General features: G+C 33.6%; 1 protein-coding gene across 1 annotated transcript; it reads left to right on the top strand.

Annotated features, from left to right (window-relative positions):
- Nucleotide 1: 1 nt before the first annotated feature.
- Nucleotides 2–14,385, top strand: RpLP0-like (ribosomal protein LP0-like). The gene is made up of 7 exons (XM_089250422.1): nt 2–87; nt 968–1,026; nt 4,694–4,797; nt 7,189–7,338; nt 9,029–9,180; nt 10,676–10,752; nt 13,707–14,385. The coding sequence occupies exons 1-7, from the start codon at nt 60–62 to the stop codon at nt 14,313–14,315; spliced, it is 1,179 nt and encodes a 392-aa protein (XP_089106548.1). The 5' UTR covers nt 2–59; the 3' UTR covers nt 14,316–14,385.
- Nucleotides 14,386–15,075: the final 690 nt, after the last annotated feature.

The raw sequence follows: 15,075 nt of genomic DNA, 5'->3' as shown, positions 1-15,075 counted from the left end.
CGCGTGATTCTGCGACACACACGTGCGTGTTGTGTTTTCGTTTGAAGTCGGTCGACGAAATGCCGAAATCTAAAAGAAATAAGCAAAGTGAGTAATATTTTATAGTGTTAACTTCATCTCCGATAAATTAAAATTGTATTAAATTATTTAAATTAAAGCTTTTTCGTTGAATAATGGAGTATTTGATTCTCTCTATATTTATCACGACACTGTACTAATGCAATGTTTGCTTGCTTTCATTTAATGCGATTGTGTTTACAGTCATCATTTTATAAGAGTGTATTTCCGCGGAAAAAGTTCTTTCATGAGTACAAACACAAAAATGTTAATTACTCCATTGGGTTGCTAAAGGGGAAAATGATAGAGAAATGCTTGTACTCAATGTGTAGTTGTTGCTCATACAGTCAAATCTCGTTTTAACGAACACTTTTAAATCCCCCAAATAAGTTTACATAGGAACAATGCTAGGTAACCTGGAATTCCTGTATAACGAAATTTCGTTGTAACGAAGTGATTCTTCCGGTCTATTGGCGTTCGTTATAACGGGACTCGACTGTATTTATCATTTTACACACTGGGTACTTGTAACTCCTCTATACAGTGATATAATTGTACAGGGTGGTCATATGTTTTGTTTGCTATGTTTTTGTTTCTCTACTCATTATCAAGTGGATAGTCTGAAACACGTTTGAGAGTGTACAGAGAGGATAGTATTGACGACATATCACTTCTTTGGGATAGTTTTTTTCCAATAAAATGGTGCACTATAGGTTTATATGAAAGGGAATTAACCTTCTAGTTGATTTTTCAGCCAATGAATTTTTCCTAGATGCAAATACAGAGATTTTTTTTTACTTGTCACTGTTACAATCATTGGCTCTTTTATCTGTGCTTTTATAGTCATTTATTTGCATGTATATATCCTATCTCACATGTATATCAAAACATGTTTCATTTTGTGTTACAGTCTCGCTCACTAAAAAGAAAAAGAACCCATTGGAACTGAAGAAAAATCTTGTTCAAGAGGTAATTAGTTGTAATTTAACTTCTGAAATGAGTTGCTTTTCTATTTGTGGTAAAAAAAAACTTGGTTCTTCCAGAGCTGTTCCCATTCCCCTAGGCTGGCCATACAATGATTTTGGGGGGATGTAGTTTAAACGTCGTAGCTGGGAAAAGCTACGATAATAAACTATTATCAAAATATAAGGAAAATAGTTAAATTCATAAAAATTAGTTGTACTAAGCGGGAACATTATAAGTGGCATCGACTGTATATTTATATATATTACAATACAGTACTATAAATAATATTTAAAAACATAATTAAAATTTAATAAAAAATTAAATCAGATTTTAAAGCTGCATAAACAATTTTATTTAATTAAAACATATTTTTTTCATACTTGAACTAAATTGATTTAAATCAGTGATTTAAAAAAAATCAGATGATTTAAATCAGTGATTTAAAAAAAATCAGATGATTTAAATCATGATTTAAAATAATGATTGGTTAAAATTTTTAAATTTATTAATAAAATTTTAAATCATGATTAGTTGTATTGATTTAAATCAGTTTCTTTAAATCACTAGAACATTATTTCTAGGTATAGCCACCCAAAATATTTTATAATGCAATGTTCTGTATCAAGTTGCCACCTATAGTACGTTTCAGGTTAACTTTGCAGTGAAGGGGAAGCTACGAAGGAACCGCATCACGCGTGCTATGGGAACGAAAGCCTCTTAACCAATGTACCGATGCGTCTGTAAGGTATGGCCGATTCTCGCCAATCTCACTAAGAAAAATATTTTTTACATGTAACGTAATTGCACAGTTAAATTAGTAATAATTATAGAATTAAAAGAAAACCATTGCCGATACTTTCAGAAATTAAAGTGAGGTTTTTGAAATCATTTGTTTTTTGATTAGAAAGCGTTTTAAAATTTAGAAAAAATAACTATCTTCTATCAGTGTGTCATTTACTCTTCATTGATGTGCCGTAAGTAACACTAAAAATTTCAAAAAACAGTCATATGTTTCCGCAATATTTCCCTTCCCTCAGCTGAAATTTATTTACAGAAAAAAAATCCAAACAATAGTATGAAAGCAACGTATGATTTTAAAATACTGTACATTGACCATGGCTCTCAAAAACTTGGGGATTTTGAATTTTTTCTTCAATTTGAATGGAAAAAGAATTAATGTTAAATAAAATTGAGAAGAAGCAGATTAACTCTATTTTCACGTGTAAATGCAGGAATAGCACCAAATAATAATAATGATACGGAAAAGTTTAGAATTTTTCTACTCACTTTTCTTGCCAAAATTTCCGTCGCTCGACCCTCCCATTCCCCGAACTGTATACGTCGATGACACTTGTTTTCACGACAGTTTTAGTCTTTTGTTACGGTTGATGTGTGGCTGCTTATGGTTATTACGGATGATTTTTATCGAGTTTTGTTTACAGCGAGTATTCAAAAACCAAAAATACAGTATTCAGGAATGGTAGAGCAGAGAACTTTAGCGTGGCTTATCTCTGGTGAAAATAAAGACACAACTGTCATGTAAAAGATGAAAGCCCAGACTACTGTGGACCCCCCCCCCTTCCCAACTCTCATTTATTTTATCTGAAGAGACACTAAAGGCAAGGGGCATCGAGAGAAAGAGGTGGGTGGAAGATGGCGTCCGTTCGTGTGAGTGGAATTCGTGACTCTGTCAACACTCTCCATGATCGAAACTAAAACTATCCCATAAACATGACAAAAAAATAATTTAAAAAAAAGGAGGACCTAAATACAATACCTACAAAATATCAAAGAAAGAGACTGCATATATTAGGGCCAAGATGATCTTTGGAAAGAGAAGTTGTTTGGCTCCACCTGGAATCAATTTGACTGCAAGAGGGCAGAGGTTTGAGAGACCAGGGCTGCCCTTATCAGTTTTTGGGCCTGTGCAAAAATATTTTCAGGATTTCTTCAGCCTCGATATTATATATTTTGTGGTGGGAGAGAAATCAGCATCCAACGATTCATGCATTTTATACGCAGGATTGCTGCAAAATATCAACTTGCCCAACGAAAGTGCAGAATTAAAGAAAAAAATCCATAAATTAATGAAAATTCAGAGTTAATGAGAGAGAATATCCCAGAATTCATAAAAAATCACAGAATTAATGAGAAGAAATCTCAGAAATATGTATATAATGGGAGAAAAAAATCTCAATCAAGATAGAAATTCAGAAATTAGTTTACTACAAAAAAAATGTATTTTGTAATATATGTATATTTTTTCACTTATATTTAATAAGTGCAGGAACCCCAAACTGATCCCAGTGCGACCGCACCTGTCTTACACCCGTAAGGTCGCACACAAAGTAGGGTGACGAAGAGGTATAGGAGTTTATAATAGAGGTTAACAGTAGAAACTTTTCTATTGTTTTGTTCTATACGACACATACTGTAGAAGCAAGATAAAGAAAAGAAAGACGCCACTTAATGAGGTACACTACTTGAGCAAACAAGTTCATTTTCACCTCGATCTGCTGATTTTTGCCATCTGTCGATCGATCCATTTTCTCTTTCTTTTCTCCCCCTCCCCCTTTTAAAAGAAACAAAGCTTTTGCAGAGAGATCATCATCACACCCTTACATTTCAAAACACCTCCAGCCATTTTCTATATCTTCCTCTTTTACTATGTGCTGACATTTCTTCCTCCACCCCAATATGATTTTTCTTCCTGGTCACAATTCTTGTAACTCATGCATCTTTGTCTCATTGTGAGTGCAACCTTTGGGTGACTGGTGGAGCAAAAAAGCTTTTCTTTTCAAAGTTCATCTCGGCACTATTATCCAGAAAGTCTTTCTTTAAGAGCTGTAATATTAAACAAAAATTATCTCTAATTTTTGTCAGTTAATTGTTAGCTTGATTGTTATAATAATTTGAAAACCACGTGGATCGCTTTATGTCAAAGGTTGACAAATTAAAAAGATTGGTCAAGCATAAAAAAAAATTATAAAAATATTTTTGTTAGCTCACAGGCATTGAATATTGTCACCTAAAGAGGCTTGAAATCCTGTTTCCAGCAGAAACTTTTGTTGAATGGGTTCTTTGTTGTAGAAGTTGGTGTAACATCAGTTATAAATTTTTTTGTTGGGGATGCCATATCAGCATCAAATTGTCAATATATGCAGTCTTTTATTTTGCATATCTAGTGTTATTTTTAGGCACACTCAAGACTGTTACGCACATACACCAGGGTTTAAGCTGGATAAAAAATTCCTTCCGCAAAAGATAAAAAGCTTTAGTAAAATGCTACAATGTTAATGTAATGCGTGATGGTTGGATGTCTACTCATTTCATACCTCCTGTACTCATTTTTGCGAAAGTGGCTATTGCTTTTCTCACATTCTATAATTTTTTTTCCTATTTTGCGAAAAATGCGACCGTAACTTAAACCCTGACACACACACTGTTCCAGACTAAATGTCACATAGCTGGGTTTTCACAATGTTTCTGCATTGTTAGACGTGCTGGCATAAATTCTTTAAAATATTGTTTTCAGACCCTCATGCAGTAATTCCAAACAAAAGATTTCTACTACCAGTATAATTTCTTGTTTACCAAGTCCACCTGGTGCCTGTAATTGGTTGAACCCTGCTTCTATGATAGTAATTTTTTTTATTTATCTTTCATACAGGTTCAGTCATGTGTCGATAAATATGCAAACATATTTTTGTTCTCTGTCTGTAACATGAGAAATAACAAGTTGAAAGAAGTTCGCGAGGAATGGAAGGACAGCAGGTTGGGAACTATTTTTTTTTATTTGTTTTTATTCATTCATTAGTTATTTTTCCTCTTATCAAGTTTTGTTTATGAAATGACATGAGTACTTTTTGAATTTTTGTATACTAATGGTTTAGAATTGTACCATAAATGTGTGTGGCATAATTTTTCCTCAAAGTATTCTAAATTCCATAATAATCTAAAAAAATAATTTGTGAATAGACAAAATTCAGTTATTACATGGTATGTCTTGATCTTTCTGTCTCAGCACTTAAATTTATAAAAAAAAAAAAAACATGGTTTTAGAGACTTGCAGGATATATATTCTAGTTTTGTTCTGAAAAACACAATCTTGAAGAACTTTTACTGTGAGCATTATTGATAGCATTCAAACATCAATTAATTTAGTGGCGTTTTTCGATTTTCAGAATTGGTTCTAAGCCAGGGTTTGACAAATCCAGACTTGCCAACTTTCCGGATTTTGCAACATGTACAGAGTTCCCGTATTATGAATTCATGTTTCTGGGTTTAAATTATATTTGAACATGAAAAAAAAAAAATCTTGAAAAATTAAGGCAAGAAACATTGAGTTGGCAGTTTTATTCTGTCGGTTTTCTTTTCTTTAGAAAACAATCCCCATTTACATGGAAACACTCTTGAGAAATTGCATCCCTCTGAACACTACCTGTATGAAATGTGGTCAAAGCCATCCAAATCTGTAAATGTAAAAAAAAGCATGGTGACATGTTCACATTGAAAGCACTTCCTTTTTATAAGTGTTTGATTGTAAGACAGCTGTTAGATAATTCAATAGATATTGCTATGCTGATTATATTTCACAGTGAAAATTACGGGAAATCAGGATCTATGTACGGTAAAACCCCTCTTAACAGATACCCTTCAGATGCAGTCACCCCCCCCCCCTTTTTTTTTTGGTCAGATAATAATTTCCCCTTGTATAACGAAAGTATGCATTTCAAACCCCTAATAACGGCCATCCTTTTATAGACAATTTTTTTGTCCCGTCGGTGACAGCAAGTGAGAGGTTTACCGTACCGTAAACTACAGGATATCACTAGTTATGGGCAAAATTCCTATTTGCTAATGGGAGGAAATTGGGGGCTTCTATAAATCTGCTAATTAAAGTAATTTCACGAAAAAAACATTTATCGTATCAAAAATGACATAAATAAGTGCCATTCAGCTAGGCCCAACCTTATGCGGTACAGTACTTGCATCTTCTATGGGACAGCCTGAGCCATGTCTGGTTTTTTACACAGTAAGTATCTTTCAAGGAAACATCATTGAAAAAAATAGACATTCTCCTTCAGAATATTAGGACAGCAAATGTTCTTGAAAAATACAGGAATATATCCTGTAAAATATAGGTTGTATGGTCACCTCATGTATTACTTGTTATTATGGCCATAAAAAAATTGGGATGTTTGTCAGATTTTTAAATAAATTGTAGGATTTTGGTAAGAAAGTTACAGGATTTTTACCTGAAGGTTGGCAGGTTTGCAGGTCCCAAATTATTGTGGCAACTAGAAAAATCGGTATTGGCACCTAAAATTTTGTTTCTGAATTGAATCTATGAAAGATAAAAAAAATTTCTGATTTTGTGTCTCTCAACATGAGAAGAGGGTATAAAGTCTCATAGAAGTAAAAAATAACCCTGTTTAGGACCAGTTTTCTTCCAAACAAAATCATGCTTATTGTTGCCAGTCACAATTTTAATTGTTTTTTATGCAAATTTCAAAAATTTTAGTTTAATTTTTTTTACTGTTGGCAACACTGCTTGGCTCCTATCTGGCTGGCATTTAAATTATTTTTCAATTTGGCAAGCCCAGTTCTAAGCATGAGGAAGCGTTTTCTAATAAATATTCATTTTTAGAACAGAAGAGAACAGTCATTGTATCTGTTAAATTTTACTCTAGAGAAGTGCAGCATTTACATTGTGTTAACAAATTCCCTTTATTGTTCTAAGTGCACTATGGTGCTTATTCTTAAATAATATAAATCTTTATCAACATGGGTGAAATCCTACTTATAATGGGAGGAATATACAGTGAAACCTCATTACAATTATACTTGTTATAATGATAAATCTCTTAACAACGATAATTTTTCAAGGCTTGTTTGGTAATACCTGTAGTCTAATGTTAAACTACCATCTCTCGATATATAAAGGTAATCACTCTACAGTGATATTTTTTTTCTTTGTCTGCAGAGTATCGTTAAGGTAAGGTTTTTCACTTTTCCTGATCTTAGTTTTGGTCTGTTTCTTTTGCTTGCTGAGTGAATGTAATCTTGATTTGTGCATATTTATTATTATGTAGGTTTATTTGATGCTCTTTTAATCTAAAAGCTCTGAGTCATTTCTTTAGTTTGTATTTTCTAATTCTGTAGATTCTTCTTTGGCAAGAATAAGGTGATGGCAATAGCCCTGGGTAGGTGCTTGGAAGAAGACTATAAACCAAATCTTCACAAGATATCCAAACGTCTTAAAGGGCAGTGTGGTTTGCTGTTCAGTAATAGAGACAAGGCTGAAATTTTGAGGTTTGAGAATATTACAAATTTCTCCTAGTTCATGAGTTTTGTTTGGATACAGTGGATCCTGTTAATATGTCGGTAAAAGCATTGAAGATGGTAAACCCTAGTTTTACACCAAAGTGAATTGGTATAAGTTAGGTGGACATGCTGTCGCTACTATTCAGCAACTGATAATTATAATTAATATTCTTTGATAAAAATTTAGTGTAAACAAAGTGGTACAGTGGACTCGATAATCTGGCCTTGCCCTTGTCCAGCCCATCTAGTTATCCGGTGTTTTATGCAGATTTTCTTTCAGCGTAGAAGAAAAAAAAATGTCACAGCATGTGTTTGTGCAGAATTTTGTATTATTTAAATGGGCTTTTTCAACTGACTTCCAGTAATCCGGTTAGAGATTGTCAGCTATACTGTACCTAGAGATGTAAAATTCTCGAGAGTAATCTTTCGGAGAATATTCTTGAGAATATTTAAGGTTTTAATCTCTAAAGGTTTCTAAAATCTTTATAACCAAACTTTTAAAGCCTCTCAAGAAGAATATTATTCTCCTACATTTAATAGTAACTATATAATAATACTATTATTAGTACTAGTATTATTAGTACTAATAATAGTACTATTATTCTCCTGTTATTTATAATATAGTTACATATAATATTTTTGTGAATAATAGGAATTCACTCCTTTCTCTGGAAGGACTAGTTTCATAAATTACTGGGGAATATTCTTATAGAAAATAATAAGAATTATTCTGAAGTTAATAATAGTGCTTGCAGAGAGTATTCTTCTCGATGAGAATATTATTCAGTTACCGAAATCTTTCTAGAGAGTATTATCAAGAATATTTGTAATAACATGTATTATAATAAATAATCTCGATAAATAACTTGAGAATAATTATTATTTTCGATAAGAATATTCTCTAGTAATTTATAATAGTAGTCCTTTGAGAGAATATTCTGTCCCCGTCTCTTCCCGTCAAGAAGATGGGAACATTGAAGTTTGTAGACCACAAATATTTAAGTTTTAAAGCAAGAAAATTAAACCAACAGGGCTGAATTGCACAACTTTTAAAGAAATGTGAGTGATACAGAATTTAAGTGTATGTGCATTGAAGAAAACAACAGTTCTGTATCTTAGAATGAAGGTGATTATATAAGAATAGCTTCCTTTATCAATCAACTTTGGTTTAATTTCTTTTGTTGTGAACTTATTTCTGAAAATTTATCTGATTTTGAAAGAATTTTTTAAGGTTTTAATCTAAAGGTGTCTAAAGCCTTTATAACCAAACTTTTAAAACTTCTTATCATGACCTGGAGAATATTCTGAGAATATTGTCGAACTAAAAGTTGTCATTGGGGTGATTATACCAAAAATTGTTTTGTTGTAAATGTTTCAAGCAATGAAAACTGATTTATATTTCACTATATAAACAAAATTAGTAAAAAAATTTAAATTATTTTTAAAAATGAATATTCTAGATTATTCTCCAATTTTTACATCCAGGAAAATGTTATATGTGAGGTGAGAACTCTCACATCTCTAGCTGTACCGAAATATTTCCCACTTTAGACATTTTTCTGCTTGGTGCATTTTTTCAATGTCTGAATGTCGATGCTTTGACAGGGATCCACTGTAACTCTTTTTTTCATTGATCATTCTTAATTTCTTATTCTGATACATCACAATTTTTTTTCAGCTGGTTCAACTCACTAATCGTCTCAGATTTTGCTCGTTCTGGCAACAGAGCTACTTATTCTGTTCATCTTCCTGAGGGTCCATTGCCTTCATTTCCTCATTCTATGGAGCCATATCTGAGGCAGCTGGGTTTGCCTACTACATTGAAAAAAGGTTTTTTTTCCCCTTTGTTTAATTTTTAGTATTTGTTTCCTGAGCATAGTCTTTTTTTTTTTTATTTCATATGTTTTGATTTACAGTAAAATGTAATCATTAATTAAATGTTAATTTTCAAAAAATTATATATGTAGTCATTGGCGTATGCAAGGGAGAGGTTTTGGGGTTCAAACCTCTCTCTTGAGCTGAGATTTTGGTATTATTTTAAAGTAAAAAAAACATGAAATCCCCGGGAGAAAAATTATGGAAAATTCCTTCCTTGAGAAAGTTCTAAGTATGCATGTTTGCAATAAAAAAGAAATGTACAGTCTAACTTTGTTAGGGCAAACGTGAAAAAAATTTCTTTGTACCAATTTAATTTTGATTTGATCAATTCGAACAGTGATTTGATTTGTCTAACATCTGTTTTAACAATATTTGAATGTGTTGGTTTTATTATGAGTATTTCATTGTTGTCAAATCACTTGGATTTTCCGGGTGGCTCCCAAATTTCCATTCCATCTTGTGAATTCATGAAAAATTCTTAAATCTCCCGAATTTCAACCATAATTTTAGAAAAATCCCTAATTTTAAGGAAAGGGTTATTCCTAAAGAATTTGCCCTGAGAAAAGACTTGCTTTCTTTTTTAATCCCAAAATGATGTCACAAGCATAATGTCAATTGTCACCATTACGTCAAATATCATTAATATTTTATTTTTGGATGGAAAAGACAAGATTTGCCTAATGGCCAGCATCAATTTGACTTTTCGTCATTAGAAATTTGCAGGATGACTTGTATTTACTTTTGTTCTGTTGATTCCGTATGTCTGGTTTCGGGCCTAATGGCAATTTTTTTGTTGCCATGATTTGATTTGAGAGTAGTAATAACAGCAATAATGAAGTAAGAGTAGTAATAAAGTGAGTTTACCTACGAGTTGGTACTAATCGGCAGTCCCTTGCACAATGTAATGTTTTTGCAAAGAGAAAAAAATCCTTACAATTTTATTTTTGATAATAAGTCCTTACATTGCTTTAAAAAAATCCCTTCATATTTATTTTTGTACAAGATTTGGATCTGCGCCAAAACTCCTTAATTCTCATTCTTTAAAGTTGGCTGATATGGTGTTATTAAGAATCTACTGTACACAATAGCCAATGTTTGTGCACATAATATTTGTGAAATTTGAAAGAATATATTCATACATTAGTCTTCTGTCGGTCAATCTTCAATCATTACACTTCACTCATAGTTAGAAAGATTGATGGCAGATAGCATCACACTATACAGAAACAAAGTTTACAGTAGGTTCACAACACAGACATTCCAATATGTATCAATTCGTTAGACGTTCCCCAGAGGAATGTGGAAGATGTGCATATGCGGTTTAGTAATAGTAGTCTTCTATCACTGCTGTAAAATCCAGGTCCCAAGTTCCCATTATTTTTATGATGTTATCACTCACTAATAGCAGTAACAATAGTTGAATATAAACCAGCTTGTTTTATTTTAGGAATAGTGTGTCTCATTAAAGACCATCAACTCTGTGAAGAAGGGGATATCCTCACTCCGGAAAATGCTAGAATCCTGGTAAGCATCCCCATAATTTTTCAGTAAACTGTTATGCCACTTCCCTAGTTATGCAGATAATCATTTATATTAAAAATACTCATTAGTTCCAGAATAGAGTTTGATAGTTTTTAGCAGTATTAGAATTAATATTAACAATATTTTTTACTGGATTTTTATTTTATTGCCTATCAAAAAAATACATGTTTGCAGAATTACTTCTTGAAAAAAAGTATCACATTACATAGTTATAAATATACACCCAGTGGCCAAAAAATTAGGAACACCCTGCTATTGAGCAGGTGTGGACCACCGCACAATATTGTGTGGGACCACCTCTGGCTTTGATGACAGCAGATGTTCTTCTAGGCATGGACTTTACACAACCGTTGAAGGTGGTGTTTTAGAGGTTTTGATAGACCTTTCAACCTTGTCCCACAAATGCTCAATTGGGTTGAGATTGGGTGACTGGGGGTGGGGGGACATTGAAGCAATTGAAACTCTGAATCATGTTCCCTAAACCAATCTGAGATAATTCCATCCCAGTGTGAGGATTATTGTCCTGCTGGAAATAGTCATCACCATCAGGAAACATGGCTATAAACGGGTGCATATGGTCAGCAATGATGTAGAGGTAGGCACTGGCCTTGAAGGATGTCTCCAATGGAAATAAGGGACGAAAAGTATACCAGAAAAATGCTCCGCAGACTGTGATTCCGTTGCCACTCGTTTACAGGTATCATGTGGCATGCTAGATCCATAACTTCATGCTGCTTGCACCACACATGGATCCTGTAATAACATCATGGAAAAGAAATCTTGATTCGTCAGACCAGATGACTTTCTTCTATTCATCATCAATTCCAGCATTCTTTAGACCACAAAAACCGTTTTCTTCAGTTTCACAGTGAAATCGAAGGTACTCTATTGGTCACTGACTATTGAAATCCATTTGTTTTAAGATTTGTCGTGTAGAGCATACATATATGCTTTATGATGATCCCAAGTTGTATTGTACTGCAATTGGTTGTGTTGTAGGTCTTCTGTTGCTGCACACAAAATGCGCGTCACCTTGCACCTCTTTCGTTCACAAGCAATTTGTGCCCACTATTCCACTTTCCGCTCGAAGTTTTGTGGCTTAGCTGTCATTCCTTGAAGGCTCAAGATATTATTGTCCGAGAAAAGCAAAGAAAATTAGTTGCTTCTGAGATACTGGAACTGCCACTCCTGGTACCCACAATGGTAGTCACTCAAATCTCTTGTTTTCCCCATGAACAGTAAATCACAACGTTAACTGGTGCTTCTGACCACGAGAAAGCTTTTTATCAACAAATTCAGTTTATTACATCAGTGCGCATGCTGCACGGGCAAGTTAAAGTAGTTTGAGTGGGGGGTGTTTCCCAATTTTTTGGCCACTGAATGTATATTTCAACTAATGAAACAGGTTCTTATTTAAACCTTTTTGGGGGCTATGGAGTTTTTGCTAAAAATAGTGTACTGTAATACTAGCCCACTGCTGGTGCGACTTTATAAAATTGTTCCCAGCAGCTTGGAAAATGAAAAATGGTCTGGGAAAATGTTAAATACAGTTAACACCCTTTATTGGAATCACAGATAATGTTATTATTGGGGTGTTATCACTATGGTGAAGTACGGAATAGTCCAATTTCATGGGGGGAAAAATTTGTTTATAGTTATCAGGACTTGGTTTATGCTATCAATGTTTTTTTCATCAAAAGTTTTTTTTTTTTTTCATATTTGGAAGCTGAGGTTGAATCAGACTCATATTTTTTCCAAAAATTAATTATCAACCTGTATGACTATGTAAGAGTTCAGAAGGTATCTTTATTGACAAAAATTTCCGTACTCAGGTTCACAATGTACTAATTTAGTTGTAATAGCCTATATGATCCGTGTATGTGCTGTGCTTCTTTTGCAATGACTTTTCGGTAGGGAGGAAATGTGTAACGTAAAAAAAGTTGCTTTCTTCAGTTTTTGTCAATTGACCACATTCACAGTTCCTCAGCTGGAAGACTTTCCCAAGGGAATTTATAAAACATACCATAATCATAATTCATGCCACACATTAGACAGTTCCATTCAAACTCCTTGCAATGGCTAGATAAAAAACGGTTTCAACTTATAAAGAGGAAAAAATCCAGTTTCAGATTAATATTGGGAGGAAGTAGTGTGATATTGGATATTTTGCCATCAGTTATGTGGGAAAGAAAAGCAGAATCATTCCGTATCCACATGTCCTATTTGACCTAACAGAAGATGTATGGTCATCATACTTTTTTTTTAAACAGGCTTCTTTGCATATAGTTATCAATCAATTATTGCTATTAGAAACTCTGAGTCCCAATATTATATCAAATCAAGGGGCATGCACTGTATTTGGCAAAATTCAGGAAAATATGCAAGTGCTTGATAAAAGTCAGGGGAAAATTCTGTGAAGGGGTAAAAGAGGGAAACAAACTCTAAAACATTTGAACAGATTAATATACTGAATTTTATCTTTTTCTTCTGGCGTTTTGGTCAGGGGGAAGTTACCGGAAGTATAGGGGAACAGTTGCTCTGGACAGAAAATTTAAAGTGAAAACGAAAAACCTGGGAAAATCATTGAATTTCGCAGTGCCCCCCCCCCCCCCTCCCTCTGACACACACATATGCACACATAAAATACTGGTTATTTTCCTTTGTGACACTTCAGTGCTATATGAAGTGATTTTTTTCGATACTATTCTGGAACACCACAGGCGGGAAAGGTTTGAGAACTACTGTATTATTGTATTGTAAGCTCCTGTTATAACTGATTTTTACCACAAGTAGCTGTAGCAAGGCATGAATGCCACTGGTTGCCCCATTATCCATCAAAAGATATTTTGGACATTGTACTAAAATTGATTTCCTAGTACTAATATTTTACATATAAAAGTAATTTAATGTGATTTATATGTTTCATTGTGTTAAAGAAACTCCTTGGACATGAAATGGCAGAATTCAAAATAACACTGGAGTGTATGTGGAGCAAAGATGGAACGTTCATAGAGCTATCATCACCTGATGAATTGAATGAGGAAATGGTGGTTGACAAATCAGATGAAGAAAGTGATGACCAGCTTGCAGAAGATGCTCCTGAATTGAAATTGACCAATGGAAAAGTATCTTTTGTTGGTTCTGACGATGAGGCTGAAAAGAAATCTGAAGAAAAGATGCCTGACGATAACGAATTGCAGGCAGAAGTGTATGAATCTACCAGTAATGTTGATTCTGGCGACGAAGTTGAAAATAAATCTGAAGGAAAGATGTCTGATGATAACAAATTGCAGGCCGAATTGTGTGAATCTACCAGCAATGTTGAGTCTGTCGAAGATGTTAAGGAGAAATCGTCAAAGCGCAAGAGCAAATGTGAAGAAGAAGAAGAATGGAAAGAAAAAATTAAACGCAGTACTCCTATGTCTAAAGTCAAAAACATGGACAAAGACGTGTGCAATGTTGTGAGCAGTCCCGAAGACAAGAGTCCTTTGATCAGAACATTGCGAAACCGCACTGTCAAAGTAGAAAAGAAAAAGAAAAAGTAGTAATATGTGGCATGTGTGTTTCTCCCTGTAAATCAGATTAGATTGGTTATTAAAAGAAGGTGCGACTCTACTACCTGTATTTACTTAATTTCTCTTAGATCTCTGTGTTCTATGTATATTTCATTCCTGCCAGCTGTTAAAAATTTATCAAGTTCATATGATTTCATGCTATTGTTTCTAAAATATACAATTTTTTACCGAGTCACTAATATTGTTTTCCTGCATGTCGTAAACTGGTCTGCATTAGAAATCATCAATGGTCCGTTGGTCGACATCACTCTGTGGAACCCAGCCACAATTTCCAGCACTTTCTACAGTGAGAAAGAGTTTGTTTTACCAGTGTAGCTTTTGCTCTAAAATGACATCTCAAGCGTCTGTATTAGACAGTATACTGACAAGAGCCGAAATGTGTCATCCTCAAAAAGTTTTGAAAAAAATCAATTCTACTCATTAAAATATAAAAATATCCGGCAGAATTATTATGGGTCACTCAACATTTTTTTAAAATATTAATATTTTGAATGCCAAGAATGAATTTAAAAATCCTGCAACACCACCCCCCTCCCCCTAGTCTTGAGTGAAGTTATTCAAACAGCATATAATCACAAATTTAGAGATCACTGTATTTAATCATCAAAATTTTACCATGTTTGAACAGTTTTAAACCTTCAACATCATGAAACACCAAACTTTTTAACATTTGAAGACACTAAGTTATTGTCAAGGTTCTGTGGTTTACTGGTTGATGTTCCAGATTCTG

The sequence above is a fragment of the Pholcus phalangioides genome, unplaced genomic scaffold (assembly GCF_987345545.1).
Source record: "Pholcus phalangioides strain wild (caught in Gottingen) unplaced genomic scaffold, Ppha-v1.0 ptg000024l_1, whole genome shotgun sequence".
NCBI lineage: Eukaryota > Metazoa > Arthropoda > Arachnida > Araneae > Pholcidae > Pholcus > Pholcus phalangioides.
The sequence above is the reverse complement of the archived record's forward strand: the minus strand, read 5'-3'. Positions and strand labels throughout refer to the sequence as shown.

Bases quoted from the DNA above. Each gene is read 5' to 3' on its own strand.
- RpLP0-like (XM_089250422.1), top strand. From the start codon at position 60: ATGCCGAAATCTAAAAGAAATAAGCAAA. The intron at 1,027-4,693 runs GTAATTAGTTGT...TCTTTCATACAG, and splicing joins AGAAAAATCTTGTTCAAGAG to GTTCAGTCATGTGTCGATAA. The intron at 4,798-7,188 runs GTTGGGAACTAT...CTAATTCTGTAG, and splicing joins GAGGAATGGAAGGACAGCAG to ATTCTTCTTTGGCAAGAATA.